A 19,356-nucleotide genomic window follows, 5' to 3' on the forward strand; every position below is an offset into this window, starting at 1 on the left:
AGAAGCAACTTAGTATTTAAATATGTTTGGCAATCCAATTCCAACCAAGACATTTGTTCACCTTCTGCTACTGGAGGTGTGCTCTGTTAGTGATGAAGGAAATAGGAGTGTGGTCTGAACACAGTAAGATAAAGGAGAGCAGCTTAGACAAATGGATAATGAGAAATAGGATCAGAGAACAGGCTCGGACAACTGGCCCAAGACAGGAAGGTCTAAGTTGCCAAGTCTCCGAATGACTTTTACAGATCCCAATCTGAAAGATGATACTCAAGAGCTGAGGAAAATCATTAAGCTTCCCTCAGCAAAGAGATATCTCAGGAAACAATCCTGTATAATAGCTGGTACAGGAGGCATTTTTCAGGGGTATTTAAGTATAGGAAATATTCTAAGGATTTTGTGAATCTCTCTGTAAAAAAGTTTTTTTCCAAATTTTAGTGATGTGGCAATTAACATATTTCTTTCTTAAAAAAATCATATCCCTTAGAGAATATAAAGCCCATGAAAACCTTGATGGGACTCAGAGCATGTTCCTCCATAAGACAAAAAGTCAGCTTGTGTCAAGTTTCAAGAACAGGGTAAGAGTTTACCCAAAGAGATATTTTCCAATACCAAGATGGAAGCAGTAGAAGAAGCAATTTATGACTTCTGCAAATACTTGTCACATTGGGAAATTTCAGTTGAGAAAGCTGTCAGGCTCTGTAGAGGTACAGACCTACAACACAGGTGGTTTAGAAACAGTAGGGCTCTCAGTAGGGCCCAGAACCTCTTCAGAATGGCAGAAGTAAAATGAGAAAAACTTTCTTTTTTAATGGTGAATTTTCCACAAAAATTACAAAAATATTATCAACACTTAGGTCTCTCCTAACTGTAATAATAATATTGATTGTTTTGGAACGTGGCAAAGGAAAACTGACAAATAGGAAGTTTTAACTGTAGTAAGACAAAAAGATGAAGAATAATGACCCATGATAATTGCTTTTTATCTTTTCTTCTGTAATTTCAGAGTTAATTTATAAGACAATATGCTAAAAATATCTGCCATTTTCTGAATACTGAAAATTATTAAAACTTAAATTCCAGAGTCAGTCAAGGTATTAGAGAAACTAACCTACAAAGATATTTGCTAAGTTCATTCAATTTTGAATTTGCTTAAAAAGGAGTTTTTGATATGACCTTATGAAAAAAATATTCTGTAAGTTCTTAGTATAGGGGAAGTTTGGCCTTACGCCTTTATGCACAACCCACGATTCAAGGGCTGACAGGCTAGCCAAGGTCAGTCTAACCTTGAGGCACCCTGAAGGTGGGTAAATAACCTCAGACCTGGGAAAAACACACCCTAGGTGGTGCCAGTGGCATGCTGACTGTCTCATGCACACCTGCTGTCCACCGATCAGAGCAGTCTGCTGCCTCATGGACAGAGGTCTTTACCTAATCCCAAGTTGTTATTGTCCACATGTTCACCCCGACAAGTTATATTAACCTGCTAGTTCCCCAATAAAGTTGAACGTTCCTGTTTTTAACCTTAGTGCACAGCTCTATCCCTATGGGAATACGCACGTGCAACTAGAAGCCCAAACCTGGGGTCACATTGGGGCTGGCAGGCGAGGACACACCAGAGCTTCTCACAAAGCTCCTTTCCCCAACATCTTAGGATTGGTGAAAGTTGGGTAGTTGATGTTTAAAGTCAAGCTGTTTGCCTGTGTCTTAAGTATCTCAAAATGCCTAATACTAGAAAGGCAAAAAACTTACTTCAAGGACAATGTCAAATGTTTTATTTACTTTCACAGGAAATACAGGCAGAACAAGAGGGAAGTTCCCTAGCATTGCTCTTCAGGTTTATCATTTGTCTAATTACAAATCGTTTTGGTGAAGGTTTTGACCTGTAGCAGTTTTAACAGTTTCTCTAAAAGAAACTTCCTGAATCCACTAAAAGAGATGAAATAACAGGGAAAGTATCAGAACCTCTGAAGGACAGGCCACTGCTGGTTTCATGTTCCTTCAAAACTTGTCACTGGAAAACAAACACCTAAAAACACCTAAAAACCATTAAATGTTGTGTCTAAGTTTCAAATGTCTATAACAACACACTGTACAGGAATTTTACCTGTTTTAACAAGACAGATAATGATCAAAGTCATGGCCTCCAAGCAAAAGTACAAAGTGTATGATTTCATTTAAATTTAATTTAAATTTTGGACAACATTCAGTCAAAATTAAAATATTCTACTATTTTATTATTTCTTACTATTTGCAATGAAGATATATTTTTGCAAAAACTGTACCCCAGTTCCTGGTTCCTCATCTGACTCATCATACCTTCTATGAATTTCAGTGGTATGATCATGCAACTTCACTACTCTAGCTACTGGTTTTGTTCATTTTAATACATTTATTTGATTATTTATTTAATTGCCAAAATCTAAGTAAAATGAAGATGATCCTGTGTATCTTTATTTTTTGAAATCATCTTCATTTCTATCAGCTTTTATTGTCCCTGCTTCCTCAAAGAACCCTCTACCTCACGGTCACATTTTGACTGAACAATAGTGACGGAAATGTAGTAAATCCTTTAAAATGTACCTTTGTTGCTTACAGAAAAAATCCAGAAGATGGAAAAAATTCATGCTATTTTTCAATGTAAAAAAATAAACTGCTTCCTTCTCAGAGATGATCTTACTCTTTTAATCTTAACATAAATTATTCCTTTCTGGCACATTGGGGTCTTCATTTTGCAGAAGTACTTTTTAATATACCATGAGGTCTGAGTAATGAAGGACTGAGACATTCATGAGTCATTCCCATGTTCTCTGTGGGAAAAGGCACCATGAGTTGTACAACCTGAAGTGACAATATCAAAGAGTCATAGAATGGTTTGGGTTGGAAAGGATCTTTAAGGCTCACCTAGTCCAACTCCTCTGCAATGGGTGGGGACATCTCCAACTAGATGGTGTTGTGCAGAGCCCCATCCCACCACCTCTTACGGCAACCTGTTTCGGTGTTTTATCTCCTCATTCTAAAAACCTTCTCTCTTATATGTAATGTAAATCAACCCTCCAGTTGACAACCATTACCCTTCATCATATTGCTGCAGCTCCTGATAAAATGTTTGTCCTCATCTTTCTTACAGGCCCCCTCTAGGTACTGGAATGCTGCTCCAAGGTCTTCCCAAAATCTTCTCTTCTCCAGGCTGAACAGCCCCTCAGCTCTGTCAGGCTTTCCTGATAACAGTTGCTCCAGCCCTCTGGTCATCTTGGTAGCCCTCCTCTGGACCAACAGGTCCATGTCCTTCCTGTGTTGAGGACCCCAGGACTGGATGCACTCCAAGTGGGGTCTCAAGAGTGGAGTAGAAGTAATTGTACAACTACAACATACAACACAGCCAGGATTCATGTCTAACTCCATTCCCCACCACCAGAAATAGCACCAGTAGAGTACTGTACAATTGCCCCCATCATTCAACACCATACACAGTCCCAGCTTTTTCCTACACGCTTAATCGTTATCAAAAGATTTCAAATAGAAAATACTCCTAGATGAAGCTGTAGATACTTTGATGACTTTTGGTGGTGTTGACCCAATTGAACAACCTGAATCTGGAAAATGAGTTATATTCAAAGAATCAGTGCTGGTTTTGTGTATCTCTTCAGAATAGACCTCGTAAGATATACTAGAATTCACACCTTCTACACTAATACTGAAAAATGAAGAATAAAGAGTAATATTAAGGATTCTCTAGGGAAGTTAATCTACTGCTAAATGCTGTATCACACTAAATTTTAAAAATACTCTTTATATTGAAGTACCTGTTCTGATGGTGCCTACATTCAATACACCAGGATTTTAACCTTACAGTTAGCACTAAAATATCAAGAAGAATACCACTGCTATCCCTTCTTGACAATGTTTGTAACTGAGAAAAAGTTGACCTAAAATACTTGTTGATTTTTCTGCCTTCATAACTTCTAAAACATCTATTTAAAAATCAGCAGAAACAGACATTACATAAAGCAACTGACTTTATTTGTGGAAAAAATCTACTAGTTGATTAGCTAGGGAAATTTCTGTCCCTTTCCTCCTTAACATACATAAATGGTAAAACTAGATAATAATATAACCTTATTACTGTGAACCTCACATTTCTTTTTTATTATTATTTTCCAGGTGAATTTAGGATTTGACACTGCTGTAATATAAATGAGTTCTGCAGACATCAGTTGTTGGACTGACTGTGGGAATACTGGTATCATGTATCAATTACTTGCAATATTATACTGAAAGTGCAAATTCCTCAAGGAGAAAATTGTCAGTTTTATTTATCTTTTTTTACTCTACAGCTACCTCTGTAGTCTACAAACTGGTGCTACTTCATGGCTTCTATGACTTCCCAGCCTTCTAACTGTGAAAAGCCATGATGCTGTAGCCGAAAGGAAAACTATACAACCGTCTAACAGACTGGGGACCACTATGTGGCCCACCTCAAGTGTCACTTGCCCACTACCAAAGATACATCCTAAATGGTAACAGCAAATTACTTACAGCTTCTGTGAGAAGCAAAGTATTTCTGAACTATACATGCAAGTTAAAGGTGAGCCTGACACTGCTACAGCAAGAAAAAATTACATGGATCAAACCCATTACATTCTTATAGCCAAAGACTCCCTCTGTATACATTATGCAGATGAACGACAAAGCATTTCTTTACTCCATCTCATAAAGGAACTTATTAGCCAAGCACTACAGGGCAAGTTGCTTTTGTAACTTCAGTTCTTTATAGACTACAGTAGAGATTTCCATGGAAGAACATATTTACACTAGCTCATGTAGTTTTCTTAATTCCATTATTTTTAAAAAAAGAAATTTAATTTGATAAAATATTGAAACATATTCAAGCTTATTCTCAAATTCAGATTTATACTAAATTTTTCTAAACATTGCTAAAAGAAAATCAGATTAAGTTATTTACTGTAGGTGTAATATTATCAAGACGAACAAAATGTCAGTGACATGCTTAACATCTAACATTATTTCAACATTATGGTCAATACAATATGTGCACCTCATTTTAGAAAAGCCTACAAACCGGTTTAGAAAATAAAATAATAATGGACAACTGGCATTGCTGGCATATTCCTCAATGTTTAGAATAAATAGTTTTCCTTAGTATTTTCTGGTATCTAATAGTATTGTCATTGAAAATCAGAAATTAACTACCATGTCAAAAAAAGTACACGCTAAAAGGTTCAGTGCATACATATCGATGATACAGAGTGCAAAAATTATTATGATCACTTTATGCCACTTCTACAAACATACAAATGCATTTTATCAAAGCAACACCTATGACACAAATGCTCATTTAATTTTTTTAAACAGTGCACATATCATATTGCAAAAGCACAGGAAAAGTGGGAACATGCTCACAAAAGCTGCAAACAGAGAGGAATGTCATGCATATTGCTCACAACAACTCACAGAATCTTAGGAAGCTATTGGTAAAGCAGGACAGCCTTTCATGCCAGACATTGCTTTCATTTTAATGATAGTAACTCCCCTTGCCTTCAGCAGGAATTACACCTGTGTAAATGAAAGCAAATGTAGGCCAGGAAATAAGTCTACCATGAAAGAACTTTAAACATAAAAAGGCTCTAACCACTTTGTCCTCCTGGAGTTCAAATCCACGAAAGCAAGAAAGAAAGGACAGGAAAAAAATAAACAAAGAAGGAAAGAGTCACTTTCATTTTGAAAGCAAGCAGTAGTATTTGTTAGTAAAAGAAACAAATAAATATTAAAGAAATTAATATATCTTTCTACTTTTCCCTAGTGGTGAAGGAGAACTAGTGAAAAATAAGTACTTTAATAATTTTCATAATCTTTTCATGAGTGAAATTAAGACAAGATTACATATAAAAAACATTTGTACAAAAAAAATTAATTTGGGAATCACATCTGAATTACCTTAATAAAGTAGATGGGTCATCTCATCAAAAGGATGCAGCATTTAGCTCTGCATTCCTTGGACGACAGTATGGCAAATGATTAACATTCACCAACCCTTTGCACTTGCAAAGAATTTAGCTAAATTAAAAATGTTTGTTTACTACAGACAGATAGTGTGCATAATGGCATAACTGCCTGTTAGCCACTCAACAGATCTTTAGAATTCTGGAGTCTTAATTAAAGCACAGTGAGACAGAGTTTGTCACAAGTCTTCACTGCATGTCATGTCAGATTTATCGATTTATACTTTCTTTTTTATACTCATCAATATTAAACACAAACATTCCTATTGGTTATTTTCCTTGGAGGAATTGTCTTCTTAGATGTCTAAAATTGTAAACTAATACTTTAGAAAACAAAAATGGTCAAAATGTTTTCAGACAAAACTAAAGCCTGTTTTTGTGAATGATTAATGGTGATTTTTATCTGGTACCTTAATTTCACATGCCAATACAGAGATTAAATCTAGGCATGCAAGGAAGCATTGGATGTGCTGGAAATACAACTGCTCACCTAGAAAGAGTGACAACTCATTTTATAGCTTTATTGTTCGGATACCTGTATGACATGTAACTTTGTAACAAGTAGCTCTTACAGAAGGTTTAAGTTCCCTCCAATCCTAGAGTTACAAACAAACAGGAGAGAATACAACAGAGGCCAAACAAGACGGTCAGGCAATAAAACATAAAATATACAAGGAGAAGCTGAGGAAGATAGGCTTTTTTAGCCTAAAGAAGGCTGGGATAGATAAGGGTGTGGGAAGAAGGGAACTATTTGCATTCCTTAACTACTTAATGGTTAGGTACAGGCAACACAAAGACAATCTTCTTGAAGATGCACAGCTAATAGACAAGATCAACAATCAAGGGATTGGATTGGACATAAGAAAATCACAAGAGTAGTAATCACTGAAATAAATTGCCCAAGGAGATTAGAGATTCTCCATCCTAAGAGGTGTTTACAATTCAGTTAAACAAAGTCCTAAAAACGTGTAGAGCAGGAGATTGTTTTGGATAACTTCCACACATCCTGTCTGACCCAATTTATTCTATGATCCTATGTGACAAAAGATTAAAGTATTTTCAAAGACGCTATGGGTTTTAGTGGTATTCTCAGTTATACAAATAGTAAATATCACTGGTAACTAAATCACAAAACATCTAACTATTGTCCCTCTGTGTGCAGAGACATATTTATCTGCTCAGCATGAGCTGCTCTGATACTTTCTTGGCGGGACTTCCTGTCATACTGAAATGAGTGGTTGTAATGTGCGGATATATTTCCCATGTAAACATCTAGTGCATCAATTTCTCATCTTCACCTCTGAAGAAATAAACTATCCAAGAGGATTGTAACCCATAAGCATGATTCAAATCCTGTCATTCTCACTGTGATCGTAACAGTTACCAAGACTTGGTTCATGCAACTGACCCATGTGGAATAACCTTCAGGATGAAGAAAATCTTTAGAGAAACAAGGTATGAAATATAAAGATATGTGAAGTTCAAGACGAGTCATCAGACTACCAAACACCTAAGATTGCCTCCAGCATCTCAACTTCCTTCCCACATACTGTCACACATTCTTGAGTTCATAACAATACACTGCAAGTAATGGCATATCTGACCATATGAAAGACAGTCTAGCCAGTCATTTCAAAAGCAAGACATTAGAGAAATTATTCAGTTCAGTTCTCAAAGAACTGTTGCTAGAAGAGCAACAGATTCAGATTTCAGTGTTATTTGTCCTGTTCCACATGAAAATATAAGTATATTTTAATAGTGGTTTTATGAAGAATGGCCTTATCTCCATGAGTATTCAGAAATGTCAACAGAAATGTTAACAAAATTACTGGAATTCCATCCTATACTCAAAATAAATCTCAAATGAGCCCACGTCTATACCTGATTCTTTTGAAAAAACATATTTTAGAAGGACAATCTGGCATCTGACTGCATGAGCCAAAGCCACTCTTCAAGACAATGTTTTTCTCACCTAAAGTGCCTAAAATTATCAATCTGTGTAAAATTATGATTTGTTCATTGCTTTAGCATCATAATAATTTCTAAGGTTTATGAAAGCTTTGAAACAGTGAAGAGTTCAAACACAAGCAATCTTATGAAATGAGATTCAAAAGAGCTATCAACTGTAAATAGTTTCAAATTAATAAAATTAATAACAGAAATAGTTTGTGCAGTCATCTTTTGAAGGAAATTATCATATCCACATAGTCTGTATTAAAATCACAGGGGTTTTTTAACAATCAAGAGAATCCAAGGTATCAATAGAGAAATGCAGATTCTGAATATTGGTTTTTATAGGTATCAGTTGGCAAGCAAAGTTTACAGACTGGAAAGGAGCAACATCTCCTAGTTCAAAATGGTACTTGTGGCAAGATTTTTACTCTTAGTATTAAATGAATATATTTGAAGAAATTTTTCACCAAATTGTTATTCTGGGACAGAGTGCTACTTCTGTGCTGTCCTGGCGGAAGCAGGGTCAGCAGTTTGGCCAGGGCCAGGAGCAGGGACAAAGGGTGGCAGGAGGAAATGCTCCCACCTGCAGGGCTGTGTCCCACAGCATGCACCCAAGGGGAAAAGATAGGGCCCAGGACTGGAACTTGGGTCAGCAGAGGATCCAGGTCCCCAGCAGGTCCATAGTGATGAGGAAGAGCTGGGACAATTCAGGATGCCAAGCCCACAGCTTTGGCTCAGCAAGGGAACTGGAGAGGCCAGCAGCAAAGCTCAGGCAGGGACCAATGCTCAGCACCTGAGTCACTCCCTGGCAAGACAGTGAAGGTCCCAAGACCGCTTGTTGCAGACCATCCTCACCTAGTTCTTTCCTAAAGGCTGATCCCTTACATTACAGTTACACCACATCAGAGAAGCCAAACTCCACTGAGGAAGGAGTAGGGAAAACTACTAAGGACCATGATGTAAACCAGTTGAACTGTAGCCCTGGTAAGTTTGGGTATAACTTTCAAAAGAATAAAGAGGTCGACCATCTCAAATAAAATGGAGCTGATCTTTGTTTAGAGATGTCTTAACAGTCATAGATGTTCACTGCTTCATTAACATTGTTTCAATATAATCAGAACAGGATTTCAGATTGGAAGTCTTCAATATATTTGATACTACGAACTCTATTCTATTCATGGGGAGACTGAGATGTGAAATTCATCCTAAGGGGAAGGAAATATTTTACACCCTAAAATTGTGACTTTTATGACTTCTGAATAAGATTGTCTTTGAAATAATTTAGCGGCTGATTTCCCTTTTTTTTTTCAGAGATACTTGTTCTGAGATTCTCCATAAAGAGAAATACAGTTGTAGGTTATCAGATTTTAGAGGTGTTACATGGGCTAAACTGAAAAGAAAGAAAAAAAAATGGAAACCAAATAAAAAGCACATGTGATTTAGAGAAATCCTTTCATCAAGTTTGAAAGGTCACCAGTCTTTTGTAGAGAAAGGCAGAATCAAACCATATATTCCAAGGACCAACTTATTTGGAAGCAAACCATTGAGTTTGTGCCAAATCCTAGTGACTTAGAAAATCTGTTTGTGACACATTAATTCTACACTGCTTGACAATTCCCAACAGAATGAAATGGATTATGCATTACCACAAGGACACTAAAATTTTGTGTTGTGGCTCCATGGTCACATCACAAGTCTTGCAGTTAAAATCATTCAACAAAGAGAACTTGATGTTTTTCTGAAAATCAAGCATAGCCTCAGAGAAATAATGAGAATGCAAAACTTTCACTAAACCTGAGAGAGCTCAGAGAAGTTCCCTACTTACACCTTATGAGTTTTCTCATGATGGTGTTTGGTCCTATGAAACAACCGAAAATCCCTTACTTTTGTTCTTAAAATAAAAAAAAAAAAAGAAGGATGTTTCAGTGGCTGCAAGAGATAGCAGGTTGCCAAACACCCTGAAAGAAGGTTTTCAGCATGCATTAAATTAAGTTTTCAGACAAGACTTCTTTTCTTTCTGTAGAAGTGAAAAGTTGGTTTGCTGCACTGGCATTCAGAGCTACTGAAGGTTATATTCACTGCACACAATGATGTATCTGTCTGGAAACTGTATTTTTCTAATATTTTAACATTTCAGTGTCTCACCTGTATAAACTTCATTCTGCTGTCTATTGCCTCATTCAATGTACATTCCCCTATATAATTCAATATATAATTTAAAAAAGAATAGTGGTATATTTTATATATCACTAGTACCCTTATTACTAAGACAAAATACTTATTGCTGTCACGTCATTTATTATTTCAGTTTTAATCAATCTGAAATTGATTATAAACTTAAAAGATGACAGTTCAAGGTTCCATATTCCCTGGAAATTTAAGCCCCTACTCTGGCTGAATGCTCCATTCACTAACATAATAAGTTGTACAGATGCAAAAGTGCCACCATTATCAGTTTTATTTGTTTGATCTAGAAGGAACTCCCACATAATGATAATTTTTGTACAGCTTGAACTGAATGCTAATGTTTATATATTTCAGGCACTGTATATAAACTGAAAAAGGAATAAATCATCCAAACATTCTGAGAATACTAATCTAGTGCTCTGACATTAGTCAAAATATTTCCATGCCCTGCTCCTTCTCCTTGCCATGAACCTTGCAAGCACTAGTCAGCCTTGTGCCCTTAGAAAGAGAAGTGTTCTTTGCAATTCTCCATTGCCTGAGGTGCATTCTGCCAATACTGGTCTGTACTAAACCTTTTAGTAGCTGAATCTGGTATAACAGGCATGAGTTTGGCTTTGAACTTCATATTATGAAGACCACAAACAGATCAAACAGATCCATGAAAGAATATTTCAGACAGCACAAGAATCATCTTATACAAGATCCAAAGCAACTTATATATATAACCTGTCAAAAATGTATACAGAGACCAAAGAAGGCAAAGTTAAAACAGAAAGTTATTAGTAATCCTTCAAGAAGTTGAAGTTGTATTCTTAAAGGAGAACAGAAAAGAATGAATCCTTGTAAATTCTGGTAGATAAAATAATTTTAATCTAATCATGAGTACAGACATAAAAGAGATCATAAAGAGAGACAGTCATGGTCTTTCTGAATTTGATCTTTTATGCTCATATTAATGGTGATTAGAAAGACATTTATTCTAGAATATAATTTTATGCAGAATGAACTGGAGTATATACCCCAAACTGCTATTTCAGAAAGAGAAGCAATAAAGTGAGTCATCAAAAAAACTTCAGTAAAATATTTTTCAAATGAGGTGATATTCAGTGTTAAACATCTCAAGTCTAAGAAAAGTGTTAACTGTAATACAAAATCTTTCATTGACAAAAAGTATAAATGGCAAAAATTCAAATTTGTTCTTTTTAAAGGAGTTTCTACATTTTATCAACTGAAAAATAGACTGAGTCTGACATCCACATTGAACAGGTGTGTAGAAACCAAAACACAGACTAAAATTAGCAAGTCTATCAACAAATTATGATAAAATGTGAAAAAGTCAGAATGGCTTTTGCAGAGGGAATTGATGTCTGTTACAGGCATTAGAATTCATCTAAGGAGTCATAGAGAAAGTAACAAAGGGGGATTTCCTCCTACTGCTGAACTGGAATAAATTCATCCATAAGAAAACTCAATTAATGAAAAGACAAGAAGGAAAAGACAGGAGTAAATGGTCAGGCTTTTTTGAGGGGAAGGTATCACCAGTGACACCTCACAAGGGATCAGTCTAGAGACACTCTATTGAGCATGTTCATAAATTATCTAGGGTAAAAACGAACTAAATTAGCAACAGTAATAGAAAAAATGCCAGTTGAGAGGATTTTGAGAACAGATTCATAATAGACTGAATGGAGATGCTGGCTTACAGAAAGATGGGTTTAGGTTAGAGAGTAGAAAAACTTTCTGTGGTGAACATGGTGAAGATGTGGAGCAAATTCCCTAAGAGGCTATGGAAGAATCTCATTGGAAATTTGTCAAGAGAAGTCAGACAAATATCTGCTAAGTTCACCTGCTCCATCATGAGTCTAAATGGTGCATCAGAACATTTCTTAGGAAATGAGGCTCTCTTTCTAATGCACTTTTTCTGTATTTGCAAGTATGTAGGCATAATGACTCAAATATCTGTCCTCACTAGCTTTTATAATCAGATGAAAATAATTCAGAAATTATTATCTCTCTTATTATCAGCAATATAATTTAGTTATTAAAAAATATGTCAACTTATTGAAGACAAAATTGTTAAATTATCTTAATGAAATTCAAGGCAATTTGAGACACACATAATCTAAGTTACTTGAATCATCAGGAAATATTATTATACTTTTTATATATTTTTATATTTTTTATTATTATATAGTTTGTCAGTTAAAGACTTCAGTCTATTATTTAAATCTACCTTTCAGTTTAAGGCAAAGAAATACATAACTTGTATACCATTGTCTCTTACCTTCCAAAAGAAAATACTTGCCAATTGCAGGGTATTTGCAAAGAGCATATTACGGGGGGGGGGGGGGGGGGGGGGGGGGAGCAGAAAGGCTTATGGAAATAAACTATATAAAAATATAATAATAATAAATATTAAAATATTGAATTATTGTATTGTTGACAGAATTTGTGTTTCCACAGAAGACCAGCATAATACACCTTGAGTATTGTTACAAATCTTCCACAACTGTCAGACAGATTTTGTGTATCAGATCTAAACATTTTATCTAAAATGTTGAATAAACTGATCTCAACAGTTCTCTTTGATTATCTCACTTGTGCTGATTTTTTTACTATATCTTTCAACTTTTTAAAATATGCAAATTGCTGTTTTACCATAAACACCAGTATATAATAGTTGCAACAATATATGTTAGTGCATTTAATTTTTTCCAGTTTGATATTTGCATGTGTATGTGCATATAAATATTCATAATATATTTGCATGTGTATAAGAAAGGTTTTAAATCACAATAGTGTATTATATATAATATTCTAACACCAATTTTACCATAATCTTGTGCAGAAGTGCCTGAGCAAGCAGGACAGAAACAAATCCTTTCTGTACCTTGTAATAATCAATGTCTCATTAGATCACTAGGTATACTTCTGTCTCAAATACAGGCTCATCCTCCAGTCAAAGAACTGTACTTTCAGCAATTTGTTAGTCTAAAAATTATTTGTATTAATTAAAAACTATGAGCACAAATTCACCTGCAACTGGAAATTACATGAATTGAGGACAGATGTCTTAAAAGACCCTGAAGTAGATATCATTACCTCCTTAAAGGCAATCTGTTCCAGTAGTTATGTGATTTGGATGCATAAGCAATGAATAAGAGATACTGAGTCAAGGAAAGCTTGTTAAACTCTCGTAACTCCATACCTTATTTGACCGTAAAGACACTCTTCCTCCGCAGCGTGCACAGAATTTAGTTTGGCAATATGAACAGTTATGGCCACAGCCATCAGCAAATTTTGTTTTGTGGCAGATGCCACAGGTTGGGGCATCACCCTTCTGCTCCTGCTGCTGCTGTGATTCTTCACCCATCTTCTTCACTTGTTCCTTGTACATTTCAAACTGCTGATGCAATTTTCTGCAGAAGAGAAGAGATCATTAACAGTTGTTCTAATTTTGCCCATAAATACTTTGCAATCACTAAAATGCCATCACTGTTAAAATACAAATCAGAGAGAAATACTGTAGTAAAGCAAATACACTTAATTTCTGATGCTTCAGAAGTGTTACATTCAAGAATTACTTCATTTCATTATAACTAAAGTCTTGGAGGAAGCTCAACACTGATAACATTCAGCTCACAGTCCAGCTGTTACCAAGAGAGGTAACTTTGATTTAGGATGTGACCAGTTGTTTGCTGAATACACAAGAGTAAGACACAGGTTAAGTGATTTAAAAGCCCATGGTACAAGACAATACACTGGTTAATAGCAAGAAAAAAAAATCTAATTCATTCTTCCAAGAGTACTTTTACCTAATTCCACCAGAGAGATGCAAATATCTTCCCCTGAGATAGCTTATCTTCTTTTATCTAACAACACTGCAGAGAATAATGATTCCAAAATGTCTTTTCAATGACTTGTCATTCACCAGGTCCAAGCCTATAATAAGTTACCTCATCTTAATGAGTCATTATAAATCATTTAAGCCATTCATTGCATCAGATGGGAACTGTCCTCTCATGTAAAATGTAAGGCAGCAGACTACCTTAGGTGTAAAATCCAGGGACAGCAGTTTAAGATACTCTCACACATTTACCTTCCATTTCCAGAACTAGATCCACATGCACAGTCTGTGGTCATGTGAGTACAGAACTGCAATGAATCTTTCAACCAGGATGCTTCATTTATGAGTCCGCAATTATCAAATTTCTGTATATGATAATTAGAAGTGGCTCACTATGACCATACTTACATACTTATTTCATTATCTATAGTTTTTTCTCAAAATCCCTATTTCTGAAGCTAAAGAATGTCATGGGAAAATTAATTTTCATTGTAAAAAGTCATAATTTTTTAGTTCTAGCAGATTCTAAAAAGGATCAAAAATGTGAGATTGCATAGTGCAAGAGATTCAAATACAAAAAGAACTTTGACTTCTCCTTTATCCTTGTATTTTAAAGGGGTCTGAAAAGTGATATTTAAATACTTAGCAGGGATTTCAACTCACTAATTTTGCTAATAGAATCTGTACATTTTAGCAAACTAAAATGCATAAGTCTAATTTCAGCAGAGATTTTAGTTCCTGGAGTAAGTTCAAGCAAAACCCCAGAATTAAGCACTTTCTGTGAAACATTAAAAAGGTAACCTAAGACAAAATACTGAAGTTGCAAAAGACTTTTATTTTTCCTTAGAATTATCCTTCTAGGGATTCTTGAGATTAGGTTATTAAAAACACACATGAAGCATAGGGCTGAAAAAAAAATAACCTCCTAGAAAAAAAAAAAACTAAATCCAGAAGACCAACTTCCTTAAGCATAAATATATCCTTTATATAGATCAGATAGAAACTAATGCTGCAAAACTAGTTCATCGGAAGTGTCAGAGGCTCCTACCAAAACAAAGATCATCCTGAATCACTTAAAAGTTGATACTTGATAGTTGATACAGCTATTCACCATAGATATTTACACATATGGCAAGAAGGGAAACTCCCCCAACAATATACTTTCCATTACACCACAGAGGAATTGGATCAAACAGGCAGCTTCATCTCTCCATCAGGGAAGACAGGAGGCTGGAGGGCATTCCTGTCCCTCTGTGCCCCAAACTGCCACCTCAAGCTCTCGACTGCCGCTGACCCTTGCCCGAAAGAGGGAAAGCAGAGTTACCTCATCCTGCTTATGTGTCATTTATCTCATGTACCTGCTCTTGTCACTTGGAGATCAATCCTGAGTCCACATGCCTCAGCCACAGCAGTGTAGACTCAGAGTTACAGTGGCACACTTTGGTCTCACTGTCAGCCCTTCCCACATTCCCAAGCCTCCTGGCCTGCAGCAGAGCAGGGACAGGAGTCTTGTATGGGGCACCCATGGGAAGGACGTGAGGGTTATCATTTGGAGAGCCAGGGACAATGGGCTTCCTCTGCCTCTCACTGGTTCGAAAGAGCTCACTATCGAGTGTTCTTTGTTGAATGGGTCAGGACACGAGTTACTAATGAGCAAGAGCTAAGTTGAAAACAAAATTTGGAAATCTGGAAGCCTGGCACATTTCAGCATTTTACACTGACAACAGTAAATAATTGGTAGTTGGTAGTCTGGCCTGTTTCCATCAAATAACACATGAAAGCTCTGAGACCTTGCTTGCCTTTTAATTTTGCTTAACATTGCATTCTTCATTTAAAGCATATTAACTATGCTGAACTCCAAATTTATTTTTAGGCTCCATTCAGTTTTGTGGCTTCCTTATAATCTACAGCCTTTGTTTGTATGATTATTTGCTTACCAGTCTCACTGGTGCATAAAAAACACAAGCCTTTTGCCAAATCTTAAGCCTCATGTACTGAAATAATTTCACTTTTGTTTCCTCTTGGGCACAAGAATCTATGTAAAGGTCACAACTTTTCCCTCAAAGTATAAACTTTTCAAGGTTATGTGGAGTAGTTTTCTAAAATCCCTGTTCTAGTAGGAAACAAGTAGTCATCTGCCAAAATAGCTCCTTACTACCATTTTTACTGTTCCAAGAAAAATATTACATGTATTGACAGCTGTCAGAAAAGAATTAGACACAGAAGAAAAGAATCCATGAAATATTCAGTTACACACAATATGTGTTCTGCTTACTAAGCAGAATCACTTGAGATGAAAATGTATACTTGCAAGAAAATGCAAAGTATTCATTTTATGATGCTCATTTTAAAAAGTTATCGATTTTAGACATAAATATTTCTTTCTCTTTCAGCCTGCACAGGTTTAAGCCAAAAATTAAGCTAGTAACATACAGCAATAATTAGGTATTTAGAATAGCACAGTATCTGAAACACATTTAATAAAAAATGTATAGCATATCCTTTTCAGAAAACATAATGTAAATAAAACTCCATTTTGTTATCAGCACTCATGTTTTATCTCAGAACATTTCTGCCTGAGAGGGCTCAAGAGTTCAATTGAAAGGAAAAGAAAGCAACCAGTAGCAAGGCAAACTTCAGAGCCTGGAACTGAACTCAGCTATCCCAAGATTGCAATTCCCAGGTCTTCTATCCAGTGAGTTACTCTGTTAACGCAAGTGGTCAAGACCCATTCATAATTCATAGAACAGTTTAGGTTGGAATTGACTTTTAAGAGCACTGAGTCCAACTGTTAATGCAGAACTGCCACGTCCACCACTAAACCGTGTCCCCAGGTGCCATATCCACATGTTTCTTAAATACTTCCAGGGACAGCGACCCAAAGACTTCCCTGAGCAGTCTGTTAGAATTCTTGAAAACTCCTTCTGTGAAAAAATTCCCTTAATATCCAATCTAAACCTCCCCTGGTTCAACAAGAGGCCATTGCCTCTTGTCCTGTTGCTTGTTACATAGAAGAGGCTGCCCCCCACCTGGCTAAAAACTCCTTTCAGGTAGTTGTAGGGAGAAATAGGGTCTCCCTTCATCCTCCTTTGCTCCAGGCTAAACATTCCCAGCTCCCTCAGCCACTGCTCATCAGACTTGTGCTCCAGACCCTTCACCAGCTTCACTGCCCTTCTCTGGACTCAGTTCAGCACCTCAATGTCTTTGTTGTAGTGAAAAAAGAGGTTCCATACAGGAGTTGCATTTTTGGCCAAAATACATATCCATAATGAAAAATCATATTCTTAGGCATGATAGGGATTTTTGTTGTTGTTGTTGGGAACCCAGATAATTATATCAAACCATACAGAAACAAATCATTTAAGTAGAAAACTCAGCAATGCATATCTCTAACCCTGATATGTGTGTATTTTCACAATGGCCTCACTAGCACATGACATCTAGCTGCACTGATGCAAAATCTCTCTTATTAATACATTTGTTTCAAATATACATGTACTATAATAACTGCTATAAAGTTTAGAGGAAAAGGAGAAGTTGATATGAGTTTATGAAAACACCTAATGATAATGAAAAGTTAGGCTGAAAAATTAGTAATTAAGTTCTGCTCATTTTCTTCTCTTGTGAAAATGAGTTCCCTGACACACACTGACATTTGCTGGAAATTAGAGTGGTGAAGTTCATGAGACTTATATGACTAGTCAAGATTTTTTTTTGTGCTGTAAAACATTGTATCCAAGAGAGCTTCACAGAGAACTTCTCAATGTTAAAAGCACTTGTTTATAAGAGTTTGGATTGCTCCTGGATTGCTTTGTTCTGGAAGGGAGTTAATTTAATTCTCTTTATTTTTTGTTCCACCCACCTTTCCAGGAATGAGAAATTCAGTATCAATCATAAAGCAGTAAACTGTGAGTCTCTCATAACCCATGCTAACAAGAAAAGCAAGTTTAGTAGTCTGATGTTTCTTACTCTTCTACAGAAGTTTTTATTTTTTCCTGTCCTCCAGAAATGTCCATGAAACTTCCAGCATTTTACCAAAACAAAATAAAAATTACTGACAAGAAGTTCTGAAACTATTTCTGCCTTCCAAAAGTTCACATAAACATGCTTGAAATTTCCAAAGCTTCCTCCAATCTATCATGAGAAGGGTGGCTGTTAAGCAAGTATCCAGGATGTTTAGGCCAGATGTAAGTGCAACAGCAATTTCCTGGCTACACTTCTCTGGAAGTTTTATCACTGATGTAGCCCATGCCTCATTTCCTATTCCCAGGCATGGAGCACGGATGTGGCTGGAATCCAGACTTCAGAAAGGGTTTGTCTGCTTTCAGTTCTGCCAAGTCCGTTAATCTGATGATTTTTCTGCCTGGTGGCATTGAGTAGCTGGTAGCTTATGACATTCTTCCCTCTATCGTACACTTAAAGTTTCTGCTTTTATCATAGTGCCAGCTACTCTGCCCCCTAGTACACCAACTTCTCTTCTGAATGAATATTATTCTTATATATATATATAACTTACATATATAACTCCATGTGTTGGTAAAGGCTGGGGACAACAAGCTGAACAGCAGGTCTACTGATAGGAATCCCTGAGAAATTGGGTGGAAACCAGGCAATAAGCCAGTGGTGTGAGTGCTCACGTTACAAATTGGACAAATTACATATGGGGTCATATTAGCAAGAGTAGAAGCAGAAGTTATTTATTCCCTTTTACCTGGCACTGTCAGGGCTGCACCTGGAATATTGCATCCAGATTGGGGTCTGCCAGTTCATGAGGGATGTTGACAAACAGGAAAAGTCCAGTTTGTCAACAGAAAAGAAAATAGTCATGTTCTTGGAGTATGCTATCTGCAAGGTGGGAATACAGAAGCTAGGTTTGTTTAGTTTGGTCAGAGGAATTGACTAAGCAGTGACCTGCTTGAAACTAGCTATGTAATCTAAAAATCACCTGGAAAAATTACAGAGCCAAATACTTTCTGGTTGTCAAAAATCCAGATAAAAGGATCAAACGCATTATAACAGCACGTGAGGAGGAGGTTCAGGCTGGGCATTAGGGGAATGTTCATTAGCTGGCAGTGCACCACTGGAATAGGTTGTCCCAGAAGCCTGTGGCATCCTTATCCCTGGAGGTTTTCAAAACCCACCTAGACCAAGCACTAGTGGCCCTGATCTAGTGTTGGCAACAACCAAACTTTGAGTAGGAGGTCAGCTCAGAGATCCTCTTCAAACATTGCTATTATTATGTAATTGGCAATGGCTTTGTGGAATCAAAAAAGAAATATTAAATGTAAACTCAAAGAGAATCATAAGGAAAAGTATTCAAAAACAATTATTTGGTTCAGCAGTGCTGGG

The 19,356-nt window shown here is 36.4% G+C and overlaps 1 protein-coding gene across 29 annotated transcripts in view; it reads right to left on the bottom strand.

The window, feature by feature from the left end:
- RIMS2 (regulating synaptic membrane exocytosis 2) overlaps window positions 1-19,356 on the bottom strand; it is a 448,599-nt gene that overhangs the window by 345,240 nt on the left and 84,003 nt on the right. For 28 of the 29 annotated variants that reach the window (XM_071554038.1, XM_071554007.1, XM_071554005.1 and 25 more), the window contains one exon: window positions 13,369-13,579. In XM_071554038.1, coding sequence (XP_071410139.1) covers window positions 13,369-13,579 — 211 coding nt within the window. Of the gene's footprint in view, window positions 1-5,650; window positions 5,659-13,368; window positions 13,580-19,356 lie in introns of those variants that run through there. The other variant, XM_071554028.1, reaches the window with a different exon arrangement.

The sequence above is a fragment of the Pithys albifrons genome, chromosome 4 (genome assembly GCF_047495875.1).
Source record: "Pithys albifrons albifrons isolate INPA30051 chromosome 4, PitAlb_v1, whole genome shotgun sequence".
Taxonomy (NCBI): Eukaryota; Metazoa; Chordata; class Aves; order Passeriformes; family Thamnophilidae; genus Pithys; species Pithys albifrons.